The sequence below is a fragment of the Giraffa tippelskirchi genome, chromosome 3 (genome assembly GCF_054371585.1).
Source record: "Giraffa tippelskirchi isolate mGirTip1 chromosome 3, T2T-mGirTip1v1.2.pri, whole genome shotgun sequence".
Classification (NCBI taxonomy): Eukaryota; Metazoa; Chordata; class Mammalia; order Artiodactyla; family Giraffidae; genus Giraffa; species Giraffa tippelskirchi.
Genome location: NC_137277.1, coordinates 172,243,711 through 172,258,354, shown reverse-complemented (window position 1 = coordinate 172,258,354; position 14,644 = coordinate 172,243,711). Strand labels below are relative to the sequence as shown.

The 14,644-nt window shown below is 44.2% G+C and overlaps 1 protein-coding gene and 1 long non-coding RNA gene across 26 annotated transcripts in view; one reads left to right on the top strand and one right to left on the bottom strand.

Annotated features, from left to right (window-relative positions):
- RHBDD1 (rhomboid domain containing 1) overlaps positions 1-14,644 on the bottom strand; it is a 184,445-nt gene that overhangs the window by 70,235 nt on the left and 99,566 nt on the right. For 2 of the 25 annotated variants that reach the window (XR_014080677.1, XR_014080678.1), the window contains exon 8: positions 14,333-14,585. The exons of 22 other annotated variants lie outside the window; for them this stretch is intronic. Coding sequence is in view for 1 of the 3 variants with exons in the window: in XM_081584682.1 (XP_081440808.1) it covers positions 14,333-14,623 (291 nt within the window). In the remaining 2 variants the exon portion in view is untranslated. Of the gene's footprint in view, positions 1-14,332; positions 14,624-14,644 lie in introns of all 25 variants that reach the window. One more of the 25 variants, XM_081584682.1, reaches the window with a different exon arrangement.
- On the top strand, positions 2,899-13,355 carry LOC145543390 (uncharacterized). Its single transcript, XR_014080685.1, has 2 exons — positions 2,899-3,077; positions 10,323-13,355. It is a non-coding gene; the product is annotated as an uncharacterized LOC145543390 (long non-coding RNA).

Here is a 14,644-nt window from a genome sequence, read left to right as displayed (position 1 = left end):
ACCCAGCATCAGGGTCTTTTCCAATGAGTCAACCCTTCGCACGAGGTGGCCAAAGTATTGGAGTTTCAGCTTCAACATCAGACCTTCCAATGAACACCCAGGATTGATCTCTTTTAGGATGGATTGATTGGATCTCCTTGCAGTCCAAGGGACTCTCAAGAGTCTTCTCCAACACCACAGTTCAAAAGCATCAATTCTGCAGTGCTCAGCTTTCTTCACAGTCCAACTCTCACATCCAAACATGACCACTGGAAAAACCATAGCCTTGACTAGACGGACTTTTGTTGGCAAAGTAATGTCTCTGCTTTTTAATATGCTATCTAGGTTGGCCATAACCTTCCTTCCAAGGAGTAAGTGTCTTTTAATTTCATGGCTGCAGTCACCATCAGCAGTGATTCTGGAGCCCAAAAAAGTAAAGTCTGACACTGTTTCCACTGTTTCCCCATCTATTTCCCATGGAGTGATGGGACCAGATGCCATGATCTTAGTTTTCTGAACGTTGAGCTTTAAGCCAACTTTTTCACTCTCCTCCTTCACCTTCATCAAGAGGCTCTTCAGTTCTTCTTCACTCTCTGCCATAAGGGTGGTGTCATCCGCATATCTGAGGTTATTGATATTTCTCCTGGCAATCTTGATTCCAGCTTGTGTTTCTTCCAGCCCAGTGTTTCTCATGATGTACTCTGTATATAAGTTAAATAAGCAGGGTGACAATATACAGCCTTGACATACTCCTTTTCCTATTTGGAACCAGTCTGTTGTTCCATGTCCAGTTCTAACTGTTGCTTCCTGACCTGCATACAGGTTTCTCAAGAGACAGGTCAGATGGTCTGGTATTCCCATCTCTTTCAGAATTTTCCACAGTTTATTGTGATCCACACAGTCAAAGGCTTTGGCATAGTCAATAAAGCAGAAATAGATGTTTTTCTGGAACTCTCTTGCTTTTTCGATGATCCAGCGGATATTGGCAATTTGATCTCTGGTTCCTCTGCCTTTTCTAAAACCAGCTTGAACATCTGGAAGTTCACGGTTCACATATTGCTGAAGCCTGGCTTGGAGAATATTGAGCATTACTTTACTAGCATGTGAGATGAGTGCAATTGTGCAGTAGTTTGAGCATTCTTTGGCATTGCCTTTCTTTGGGATTGGAACAAAAACTGACCTTTTCCAGTCCTGTGGCCACTGCTGAGTTTTCCAAATTTGCTGGCATATTGGGTGCAGCACTTTCACAGCATCACCTTTGAGGATTTGAAATAGCTCAACTGGAATTCCATCACCTCCACTAGCTTTGTTCGTAGTGATGCTTTCTAAGGACCACTTGACTTCACATTCCAGGATGTCTGGCTCTAGGTGAGTGATCACATCATCATGATTATCTGGGTCGTGAAGATCTTTTTTGTACAGTTCTTCTGTGTATTCTTGCCACCTCTTCTTAATATCTTCTGCTTCTGTTAGGTCCATACCATTTCTGTCCTTTATCGAGCCTATCTTTGCATGAAATGTTCCTTTGGTATCTCCAATTTTCTTGAAGAGATCTCTAGTCTTTCCCAATCTGTTGTTTTCCTCTATTTCTTTGCACTGATTGCTGAGGAAGGCTTTCTTATCTCTCCTTGCTATTCTTTGGAACTCTGCATTCAGATGGGAATATCTTTCCTTTTCTCCTTTGCTTTTCGCTTCTCTTCTCTTCCCAGCTATCTGTAAGGCCTCCTCAGACAGCCATTTTGCTTTTTTGCATTTCTTTTCCATGGGGATTTTCTTGATCCTTGTCTCCTGTACAATGTCACGAACCTCTGTCCATAGTTCATCAGGCACTCTGTCTATCAGGTCTAGTCCCTTAAATCTATTTGTCACTTCCACTGTATACTCATAAGGGATTTGATCTAGGTCATACCTGAATGGTCTAGTGGTTTTCCCTACTTTCTTCAATTTAAGTTTGAATTTGGCAATAAGCAGTTCACGATCTGAGGCACAGTCTGCTCCTGGTCTTGTTTTTGCTGACTGTATAGAGCTTCTCCATCTTTGGCTGCAAAGAATATAATCAATCTGATTTCGGTGTTGACCATCTGGTGATGTCCATGTGTAGAGTCTTCTCTTGTGTTGTTGGAATAGGGTGTTTGCCATTACCAGTGCATTCTCGTGGCAAAACTCTATTAGCCTTTGCCCTGCTTCATTCTGTACTCCAAGGCCAAACTTGCCTGTTACGCCAGGTGTTTCTTGACTTCCTACTTTTGCATTCCAGTCCCCTATAATGAAAAGGACATCTTTTTTGGGTGTTAGTTCTAGAAGGTCTTGTAGGTCTTCATAGAACCGTTCAACTTCAGCTTCTTCGGCGTTACTGGACGGGGCATAGACTTGGATTACCGTGATATTGAATGGTTTGCCTTGGAAACAGAGAAGGCAATGGCACCCCACTCCAGTACTCTTGCCTGGAAAATCCCATGGACAGAGAAGCCTGGTGGGCTACAGTCCATGGGGTCGATAAGAGTCGGACGACTGAGCGACTTCACTTTCACTTTTCCCTTTCATGCACTGGAGAAGGAAATGGCAACCCACTCCAGTATTCTTGCCTGGAGAATCCCAGGGACGGCAGAGCCTGGTGGGCTGCCGTCTATGGGGTCGCACAGAGTCGGACACGACTGAAGCGACTTAGCAGCAGTAGCAGCAGCAGCCTTGGAAATGAACAGAGATCATTCTGTCGTTTTTGAGATTGCATCCAAGTACTGCATTTTGGACTCTTTTGTTGACCATGATGGCTACTCCATTTCTTCTAAGGGATTCTTGCCCACAGTAGTAGATATAATGGTCATCTGAGTTAAATTCACCCATTCCAGTCCATCTTAGTTCGCTGATTCCTAGAATGTTGACGTTCACTCTTGCCATCTCCTGTTTGACCACTTCCAGCTTGCCTTGATTCATGGACCTGAAGCGAGGCAGCTGCGACGGCTCGGCGCAGAAGCGAGGCGGCGGCGGCTCGGCGCAGAAGCGTGGCCGAGAGGAGCTAGGCCGGGCCGGCAGCCGAGTGGGGCTAGGCCAGGCCGGGGGCTGGGGCCGGCGGTGAGAGGAATTACCCAAGGCCCAAGGTAAGAGAAACCCAAGTAAGACGGTAAGTGTTGCGAGAGGGCATCAGAGGGCAGACACACTAAAACTAAAATTACAGAAAACTAGCTAATCTGATCACACGGACCACAGCCTTGTCTATCTCAGTGAAACTAAGCCATGCCGTATGGGGCCACCCAAGACGGATGGGTCATGGTGGAGAGGTCTGACAGAATGTGGTCCACTGGAGAAGGGCATGGCAAACCACTTCAGTATTCTTGCCTTGAGAACCCCATGAACAGTATGAAAAGGCAAAAGGATAGGACACTGAAAGATGAACTCCCCAGGTCAGTAGGTGCCCAATATGCTAATGGAGATCAGTGGAGAAATAACTCCAGAAAGAATGATGGGATGGAGCCAAAGCAAAAACGATACCCACCTGGTTCAACAGCAGGCAAATGGTCCAGTTAATTTCAAACCAAATTTCAGACTTACATTTGACAGTTAAGTATGCTTAGAACTCTGAATGTTTGGCAGAGGAGAGTCAGAATTCTATTTACTTAAATTTCACACCCAGTGCTGTGTAAAAGGTGTCCTGGATGAGAAATATGGTGGCCATCTGTCAAGATCGAGGAAAGGCTGTGAGGCATGTGGGTATCCTCCCTTCAAAGCCTCAAGTTCACCGTGGGTAGGTGGGCATTCTGCTACTGACTAGCTCATGTGCGCAAAAGGGGACGCACAGGAGTGGGCAGCTAGGAGGGTAAACAGTCAGGATTACAACTTTAGGATAGAATACTCATAGTTCTTGGCCCTAGAGCTGTATGTGAAGGCTCACAGACATGCCACCAGGGAGGTAAGATCAGCTGTGATCTTGTCAGTGAAAGAATCAGGTCAAGGTTCTTCTCCCCTGGTTATCACTCCTTAAAAGACAATAACAGCAGTGATAATATGAGGCCTGGCCTTTGCAAAGAATGACCATCTCTACGACTTTTCCACTTGCTTATTCTCGGTCGAATTTACCTTGCTTTCTGAAAAGAAAATAACTCAAATGTAAAGTAATGGAAAAGTCCCTGGTGAAGGGGACAGGGCAGGGAGAGTGAGAGGTCATATCTACGAATTGTTTTTGAAAATACTCCCAAGGCAATGGAGCTTTGCTCTAAATAAAGAAAATATCAATCTTCAAAAGGGGATAGTTTTGGGTAAATGGCAAAGCATGAGGAAGCTGAGTGGAATATGAAAATAATACCTTCCTGACAAATACCATATGATATCATTTATATGTGGAATCTAAAATATGACACATACGAGCCTATCAGTGAAACAGAATCATGGACAACAGAGAACAGACTGGTGGTTGCCAAGGGGGAAGAGCCTAGGTTAGAGATGGAAAGGAGTTTGGGGTTAGCAGATATAAGCTTTTATATATAAACAACAAGGTCCTACTGTCTAGCACAGAGAACTTACATTCAATATGCTATGATAAACCATAGTGGGAAAGAATATTAAATACACACACACACATATATATAACTGAATCACTATGCTATATAGCAGTAGTTAATATAACATTGTAAATCAACTACACTTCAATTAGAAAAAAAAAAGAAAATACTATCTTCCCAACTTCTTTAGACAAAATTAGGCCTGACGTCCCCCCACACAGGCACCCACTTCATGTTACCAGAATCTCCAGTGTAAGAAAACATCTTGCACAATTTTCTTAAGTAATTATTTTCTTAAATTGATGCCAGGCAAATCTTGTTCTTTCTCTGGGGAGAATATACTTTGGGATTCCTGCCACAAATTAAATGGTCTAGATGAGTTTAGAGAAAGATCATTTAAGGACAATCAAATCATTTAAGGACAACCATATACTCACATATGCATACATATATATGTGTGTGTATATATGGCCATGTGTAGGACACATATGTATATAAACAACATACACACACTGGAAACAGCAAATACTGAACATGCACGAAAGTCCCTAGGTTGAAAGTTCAGGCAGGAATCCATGAGGAAGGATAGTGCCAGGGGACAACACAAACTCAAGAAGGGCTCTGCATTCCTCTATTTTGAAGTCCAAGTCCATCAAGAGATTTTGAAAGAAATCAGAAAAAATAAAGCAGTGGAGGAACTAAAGTTTTAATTTCCATTTTCTATGTTACAGTCTTTCTTTCCCTCTCCAACTTTATAAACAGAAGGTTTCAGCCTTTTGAAAACACAAGGACACTTGTGCACATACAACCAAATTTAACCAAAAAATGAGATATAAAAACCAAGGTCATTTCAAGTTATACCTCAAGCGAGAGCTTGATCGAGAGTCTGAACTCCAGGGAGAAGTCTGTCTGGTCCTGGTGGTGGTCCCCATGCAGGTGGCCAGTCCTTTGTTGTAGGACTCAATGCCAAAGACTGTACATGGATGGAGAGTAAGTTCCACCATTTCCAGCTCTGGTCTTGACCCACAAACTCAGCCAATCAAGGGGCATTGCAGGTCTTTAGTTTAGCCCTAGTCTGCCCTGGATCCATCCAGCGAGATGGACAGCTTCTAAGGACCTTGGGATGATCTGAGAAGAGCAATCTATCCTGGTATCCATTTACATAAGAAAAGTGAGGATCCACTTCTCTAGGGGTAAACCAGGGTTTCCCAGGTGGCACTAGTGGTCAAGAACCCACCTGTCAATGCAGGAGACTTAAGAGATGTGGGTTCAGTCCTGGGTTGGGAAGATCACCTGGAGGACGGCATAGCAACCCACTCCAGTATTCTTGCCTGGAGAATCCCATGGACAGAGGAGCCTGGTGGGCTATAGTCCATGGGGTCGCAAAGAGTCGGACATGACTGAAGCAATCTAGCATGTAGACCTGAACTCAGGGCTAAGGAAGGAAAGCATGGCTCTGTCCTTTACACAATCTCCATCTCTCTCTCCCCTCTCATCGTTCTCTTTGTATTTCTTTCTTGCCTAAGAAGGGAACTCTCTAGCTTTCGATCATGTTCAATAGCTACCAAATCCAAATCCAAGAGCTCTGAAGAGAAACCACAAAGATTCACTTTTAGATTAAAAAAAAGTCACATCTCCTGAAAACACAGATATCACATGGGAAACACTTGAGAGCTGACACTTAGAATTCTAAACAAAACGAAACAGACAGGCAGAAACACTTCTTTGGTTTTGTCAAAAAATGAGTATTTGAATATTAATAACAGCCACCATTTATCCCACACTTGTAAGGCAAAGCAAATAAACTAGGGCAAATTAAACAGAGAACTGATTATCACCCTAAGGTGGTTACTCCTTCATAGGAACTCTGTGTGTATGTGTAGTCACTAAGTTGTGTCCAACTCTTGGGAATCCATGAACCTAGCCTGCCAACCTCCTCTGTCCATGAGATTTTCCAGGCAAGAATACTGGAGTGGGTTGCCCTTTCTTCCTCCAGGGGATCTTCTCAACTCAGGGATCAAACCTGAGTCTCCTCCATTGGCAGGCAGATTCTTTACCACTGAGCCACCAGGGAAGCCCTCACAAGAACTACCAAAATGCAAATAACCTGTAGTCTATTCTTCCGTGTGCCTTAGCTGTAATAGGGTAGAAAATCGGCTTGAAAAAGAACAATGAGAGAAAGACAAGGACTATGTTTTGAATGCAGTTTGGGGGTGTCCACCAGGATGGCTGTGTAAAAGAAATAGGCCATCCAGGGCTTATGTGGGCTTTAATAACAGACTTTACAATTTACTATTCACCCATTTGTTCATTCCTTCACTCTGTCACTAGGTGGTCATTCATCCAACAAATATTTATTAAGCACCTTCCCAGAGCAGGAAAGTATAAGGGCAGGGGGATGGCTTTATCCTCTGTGGGACCAGTGCTCAGGGACTAAGCCTGTGAAAATGTCTGAGATCTCAAAATAATTAACTGGCTCCCTAAGTGGGAAAAAAAAAAAAAAAAACCTATAAAACTGAACAGCAATAAATATTTGATTAAATGCCTATGAAATGTACCATATTGATCATTTAATATCTCAACTCATAAATATGATATATATATATTTACAGCCATTTACTTAAAAATGTATTAATATACTACGGCTGGGATGTCACATGTTTGAACACATTTGAGATGACATGGAGTAAGGGGTGGGGCTCCCAAAATTAAAGCCCACAGAAGTCCTCAAATGCCCCGACCGGACGGACAGGACGTCTCTGCCCTCCTGGAGTGTACAGTGTGGCAGAGCCACAGTCACACACGAATAACCCCCATCACCTTATGAAATGCCTGAGAAAGTTTCCCCTCTGGGCCTCATTTTCTTCGTGAAAAAATAACCAACCAGAAACCATAGCCTTAGGGGCAGTTTTGAGGACCAATGTTTTATTAAACGATAGGAAAGTATTTCATAAGCTCAGAGTCATGAGAAGTCAAATTTAACCCCTCTCATAGAGAAGGCAATGGCACCCCACTCCAGTACTCTTGCCTGGAAAATCCTCTGGACGGAGGAGCCTGGTGGGCTGCAGTCCATGGGGTCGCTGAGTCAGACGTGACTGAGCGACTTCACTTTCACTTTTCACTCTCATGCATTGGAGAAGGAAATGGCAACCCACTCCAGTGTTCTTGCCTGGAGAATCCCAGGGATGGGGGAGCCTGGTAGGCTGCCATCTATGGGGTCGCACAGAGTCAGATACGACTGAAGCGACTTAGCAGCAGCATCTTAGCTCCTCCTGGTGGGAAATGTCTCTTACTACGTTGGGTGCTATACCTGCTGCCTATGTGGGAATCAGTACTCAGAACAGGGACAAATCTCCACCATACTCTAAAAATAAGGCTGCTTTGGTGCCCTTCTGCAGCCCACAGATGTCTCTGAGAGAGAGACAGACATACATAAACCAGGATGCTTCATGTAAAGAAAAAACCAGGTCCGTATCATGAGATTCCAAAGAGACAATGGTTTAAAGGCTCTGCAGGTAAAGAATCCTCCTGCAATGCAGGAGACCCAGGTTCAATCCCTGGGTGGGGAAGATCCCCTGGAAAAGGAAATGGCAACCCACCCCAGTATTCTTGCCTAGGAAATCCATGGATAGAGGAGTCTGGCAGGATACAGTCCATGGGGTCAAAAAGAGTCGGACACAACTTAGCAACTAAGCACACGTGCACACACACACACACACACACACACACAGACAATGGTTTAAAAATAAACAAAAAATTGCTTACTTCGGTAAAAATAAAACCATTTTTCAATTAGCTCAGCCCTAAACAGACACCACCATCTATTTTTCCCTTGGAATGAGAAGCTGCAGACTGCTCCTAAATTTCATTTTACTTCTCGTTTTTGTAGACATTTCATGAAACAACTTAATCTTCCCGGGGGGGCAATGTTAGCACGCATGTAAAAGGAGAAAACGAACTCAGCTTTGGAAAGGAGGGATCATATGGTATAACACAGAAATGAGTCCTAGGAGGCAGTCTAATTCTATTATTTCTCATTTTCCCTTTTCCCTATTCGTCTTCATGGACACCCTTTTAGGGAGTGGGGTAGGAGAAGGCTGGGGTAGGGTGTGACTGGGTGAAAGGGAGTACAGGACACAACATAACAAACTGAAGAGGGATAATAGTTATAAACTTGTGCAAGTAGAACCTGGCTGCTTGGCCTGTGTTAGAATAGACCCTCTTTCCAGCTTCAAGATTCTCTCTGTGTCTCACCACAGGATTTATGTTAGGATCATATACAATGTGTTTAAATAAAACAAGAAAACAAACCGAGAAAAATTTTGCATGATGAAGAACGAAAATCTACTAAAAATACTTTACAGTGACTTCAAACATGGAATCACATTTTACAAATAACATTTTCATGGCTTGGGCATAAGAGACTCAGGAGGAACATGTGGATTAAATTTCATCCAAAATGCATACGGCTTTAAAAATCAAGGGGAAAATGGCTTGGCAAAATTAGCTTGGTTTGTAGAGCAGAGCTTGGGGTGGGGGGTGGGGGACAGCAGTCACTTTGGCATCCCCCCACCCGACCCAGTGCTCTCTTTGACGACCAGGTCAACTGGCTACAAGGGCCGTTGCCTGGGAACAACTTTCTTGGAAATCATTTAACTCTCTCTCCCTATTTAGGCAAACTATTCAATAATTTTATAATAAATGACTCTCCCTCACCTCTAATATCTCAAGCATCAAAAATAGAGGCCTAAGGTCTACTTGTGTAAAAAATGTTGAGCTATCTTAGGCTCCGATCAAATGCCTACCACACCTTTGTGGCAATCAGGTGTGACTGCATATGTAGGCACATTTTTATTTCCTATTAATCCATTTGAAACTATTGGGTTGGCCAAAAAGTTCATTTGGGTTTTTCCATATGCTGTAATGCAAAACCATGAACGAACTTTTTGTCCAAGCCTGTACTTTTTCTCCTCACACAAGCGTTATTTTAGACAAAGCCCACAAGCATCAGGCTCTTTCTTACTGCCCAAACTTTTTTGTTTTTCTTCACCACACAAACTTATACACAAACACTACCACCACTAACATTGCTATAAAGTATCTTAGTATTCAGAGTGCTTTGTTGTTGTTGTTGTTCAGTCTCCCAGTCGTGTTTGACTCTTTGTGAACCCCTGGACTGCAGCACGCCAGGCCTCCCTGTCCCTCACCACCTCCTGGAGTTTGCCCAAGTTCATGTTCACTGCATCAGTGATGCCATCCAGCCATCTCATCCTCTGATGGCCTCTTCTCCTTCTGCTCTGGATCTTTCCCAGCATCAGGGACTCTTCCAAAGAGCTGTCTGTTTGCATCAGATGACCAAAATACTGGAGCTTTAGCTTCGGCATCAGTCTTTTCAGTAAATATTCAGGGTTGATCTCCCTTAAGATTGACTGGTTTGATCTCCTTGCTGTCCAAGGGACTTTTAGGAGTCTTCTCCAGCACCACAGTTCAAAGGCATCAATTCTTTGGCATTCTGCCTTCTTTACTAGAGATCAAACAGTGTTTATTGTTTCTAAAATGCACCTTCAAACACCACCTCATTCCATTTTGGGGGACAGTTATGACAAGCATTTAACTCATTATTTTAGATGAAGAAAGGGAGATTCAGTGAAAGATCATACAGCAACAACTGGCCACTCTGCAAATACCAACTGTACTTTCCTGTCCTGGCATCTTTTATTGCTCATTTTTCTCTAGAATATCTATTGCCTTAGTCCTCACTGACTAGACTCTCCCATTCTTCAAGGAGCAGAACAAATACCACATCTTTCAAACTATGATCCTTTATGTTATTATGTCTCTCATCAGTTGACTTCAAGGGAGACCATCCTAGTAAATCCAGGTGGACCTGACTGAATTTGCTGAAAAAAGCGAAGAACAAAGCTGAGGTTTCCTGGACAAAGAAGAAACTCCACCGTAGAACTGCATCTTCATCCCACCATTTCCTGAAGGCCTGTCCTACAGACTGCAGACTTGCTGGTTCAGTTCCCAGAACTGTGAGCTCCTCAATGAGTCAGGCACTGCTCATTACTGGATCATGAGAAAATTGCTAAAAAGATTTTCATAAAGTTCACAGGGTACACTTGGGATATCCTGACAAAGTATTAGTTACATGGCATTTATGGAATTGACTCTTGGGGATCTGGGGTCACCTCTCAAAGAGAAGGCTCATTTTTTACATCAGGTTCTCAAAGTCATCTCCACTTCAGCTTCTGAACATTTCCTGGGAACCTCTTAACAAATGCTTACTGTGTGCCAGCCTCAGTCATGTCCAACTCTGTGCAAATCCACAGACTGTAGCCCACCAGGCTCCTCTGTCCAAGGGATGTTTCAGGCAAGAAAACTGGAGTGGGTTGCCAGTTCCTCCCCCAGGGGATCTTCCTGACCCAAGGATTAAAGCTGTGTCTCCTGCATTGGCAGGTGTGCTCTTTATCACTGAGCCACTTGGGAAGCCCCAAATTCTCACACCTCATCCCCAAACCCATTAAGTCAGGAATTCTAGGGGTGGAGCCCAGCTCTAAACATGGGAAACCATTCTGTTCAGTGTGTAAGAGAATCACCTGCAGAGCCTGTTGAACTACAGACTCTTGGGTCTCACCCAAGACACATGGCTATTTTCACATTTAAATGAATTAAAATTAAGTAAAATTAAAAATACAGTGCCTTAGTTGTACTAACTACATTCTAAGCACTCAGCACATGTGGCTAGCAGCTACCATTTTGGACACAGAAGATAAAAGACCATGTCCATCACTGTGGAAACTTCTATAAGATGGTGCTGCTCTAGAGCCACTGAGTGACCCTGAGGAGAAACCCCCCCATAGATGGTCATGTACTACAGTAGGGAAATTAGGAATTTCCATTATTAGCCTTATACTGCAAAAGCACAAGGCAATATGGTCCACACCAAAGGCAAATGTTGCTTTGTGGTTGGGCCGCTCCTCCCATGGGCGATTCTCTGTTGCTTAGGATGAGTAGCATCAGGAATTTATATATTTAATACTACTTAAGGCTGGGGAACCAGCAGTAGTAATGGAGCCTATCTGAATCATCAGGGTCCTTCTCTTCACTCTTTATTAGGGGTGGAGGATGATTAAGAAACTCAAAGCTTTTAGAAGCTCAGTGCTTTCAACTCTGGTGGAACAAAGGACAACAGCAGGGTCTATATCACACCAGGAACTCTTCATATCCTGAAACAGCTCCTGTCAAGGCTATTGCTAACCTCGACATTGCTAAACCCCCAGGTCATTTCACAGTCCTCGTCCGCCCAGGACCACCAGGGCACCTAGCACAGATGAATACTCTTTCCTCCTAGAAAAACTTGTCTTCGAGGGCAGCGGTCCCCAACCTTTTTGGCACCAGGGGCCAGTTTTGTGGAAGGCAAGTTTTTCACAGACCGGGGAGGCAGATGGTTTGGAGGGATGATTTGGATGACTCTGCTAGTAAAAACAAATCTGCCTACAATGCAGGTAGACCTGGGTTTGATCCCTGGGTTGAGAAGATTCCCTGGAGGAGGGGATGGCAACCCACTCCACTATTCTTGCCTGGAGAATCACATGGACAGAGGAGCCTGGTGGGCTACAGTCCATGGGGTTGCAAAGAGTAGGACATGACTGAGCGACTAAGCACGCACACAGCACACACACAAGTTATTACACTTACTGTGCACTTCATTTCTATTATTATTCCCATCACTTCCACCTCAGATCATCAGGCATTAGATCCCAGAGGCTGGGGACCCTAGTTCTAGGACCACCTGCCCTCTTTTTCTCTGTTTTTTCACCCTGCTTCAGTGGTTCCTTCTCACTCTGCTTTGCTGGTACCTCCTTTTCTCTTCAACCCCTTAATGTTGGAGACCCCCAGTGCTCAGTCCTTGATCCTCTTCTCCATTGATGTTTACTCCCTTGGCGATTCCATCTGCGTTCCCAAATTTAAATATTATTTACACCATGCTGATGACTTCCAAATACATAGTTCCAAACCATACCTGTCATCTAATCTCATACTGAACCACCTACTCCATCCCCATGTGGAGCTCTCATAAGCCTGTCACTCTCTCCACGTCCAAGACTGAGCTCTATTTTTTTCCCCCGCAAACCTGCTCTATGTGTTCAGGTTAATGGGAACTCCAACTTTTCAGTGCCCTCAGCCAAAAATGTTTACTCCTCCTTCATTTCTCTTTCTCTCATAATCACCACCATTCTGTTAAAGATGCTTCCACTCTGCCTTCAAAACGTATCCAGAAGCTGACCACTCTGCACTCCTCCACGGCTGCCATCAGCACGGGGGCAGTGGTCCTCCCTTGCCTGAATTACTGCAGCGGGACCCTAACTGGTCTTCCTGCTGCTCCCCTCTGCCTCTGTCTCCACTTGTGCCTCCTCCTCTGTGTCTATCTTCTCCTTGTCTAACTCATCAGCACAGCTGTCATTGGGTTTCAGTTCAGTTCAGTTCAGTTGCTCAGTCATGTCCAACTCTTTGCGACCCCATGGACTGTAGCACGCCAGGCCTCCCTGTCCATCGCCAGCTCCCAGGACTTACTCAAATTCATGTCCATTGGGTTTAGGTCCTACCCAATTAGGATGATATCACCTTGTTACTTTATTACATCTGCAAAGAGGCTTACTCCAAATACGGTCATATCCTGAGGCTCTGGGTGAATATATCTCTTGCATTCAACCCTCTATGCTACTCCACAGACTATTTTCAACACAAGAGCACCAGTGACCCTTTACAAAATCAAGTTAAATTATGATACTCCTGTGCTCAAAACCCTCTAATGGCTCCCATCTCACTCAAGAGAAAAACTAAAGTCCTTCAATGGCCTGAAAGGCCTTATGGGATCTGGCTCTTACATCTCTTCGTCCTGACCTCTTATAGTCCAGTTTTAACAGTGGCCCAAACTAGTGGATGTGGATTTGAGACATATTTTGAGTTAGCATCAAGATCACCTGGTTACTGACCAGCACCCAGGAGGTAACACCTGATGGGGAGCAAGTTGGGGAAGTAGAAAAGCTACCATAAATTCAGGTTTGTACGTGATGCACGTGAGAGGTCCTTGAGCTCATTTATCTATGATTTCAGAAAGAGATCTGAGCGGAGGAGATAAATTTGAAGTACAAATAGTAACTAAAGCTTAAGAGAAGAAAAGAAGATCTAGAATAAAGTCATTAGGAAAACTGATATTCCAAGGTGGCAGGGGGTGGTGGTGGGGGTTGGGGGTATGGGGGAAGCCTGCAAAGTAGACCAAAAAAAAGGTTCAGAGCAGAGTAGCAGTGGGAAAGCTGGGAGGATGGGCATCAGGAGAACTGGAAGAAAAAGGCAGGGTTTCAAGGAGTGGATAGGTAACGTTAAGTATGTCTAAGGAAGAAAAGTGTCTCCAGGCCTCAGCAACACTGAGATCACTGGAGAACTTTCATTAGAATAAGGGGAGGGGGGCAGCAGCACGATTGAAGAAATGGAGGGAAGATCCAGAGTGAAAGTGAAGACTTTGGAGACTGTAAATGCAAAGGAAAGGTGGTGAATAAAAATCAGTCCAGTTGCTGACCTGTCTCCTTCTCTTTGGGATGCGGGAGGAAAGAGACTTGAGTAGGTTTACATGTTGATAGGGAGGATCTGGTAAAGACTCAAAAGCTGAAGACAGAATGGAGAGGGGGTTAATCAGTAACAACAGACTTTCCTGAGCAGAGAAGACAGGTGAACAACTAGCTTTTGAAAAGAGGAAAAAGCCCTCCCTGCCCAGGTGTCAGGAGGAACAAGTGTGGGAGTGGATGCAGGTAGGTTTGTAGTTTTCATGATAGGAGGCCGAAGGTGTTACCTACAGGTGGATTCCATTTTCTTTGGGAAGTCGAGGACAGGGGAGACGTTGACGTCATTTGTAACAGGCTCACTCTGCTCTCTCGGGTCACATTCTCCAATGGGGCTCGGCTGCTGGATGCTAGGTCCCAGATGCCCGTTGGCTGGACTTATCCAAGTCTGAGGATTTTTCCATATAAGTGGATGAAGGACTGAGCAGCAAAGGCACTGAAGTATTTGTAAGAGAGTAACTGAAACAAAGGACTGGACATCTAAGCACTGGATGGAGGCAAGACAAGAAGGGAGAAATTCATGAACTTGAAAACAAAGAACACCTG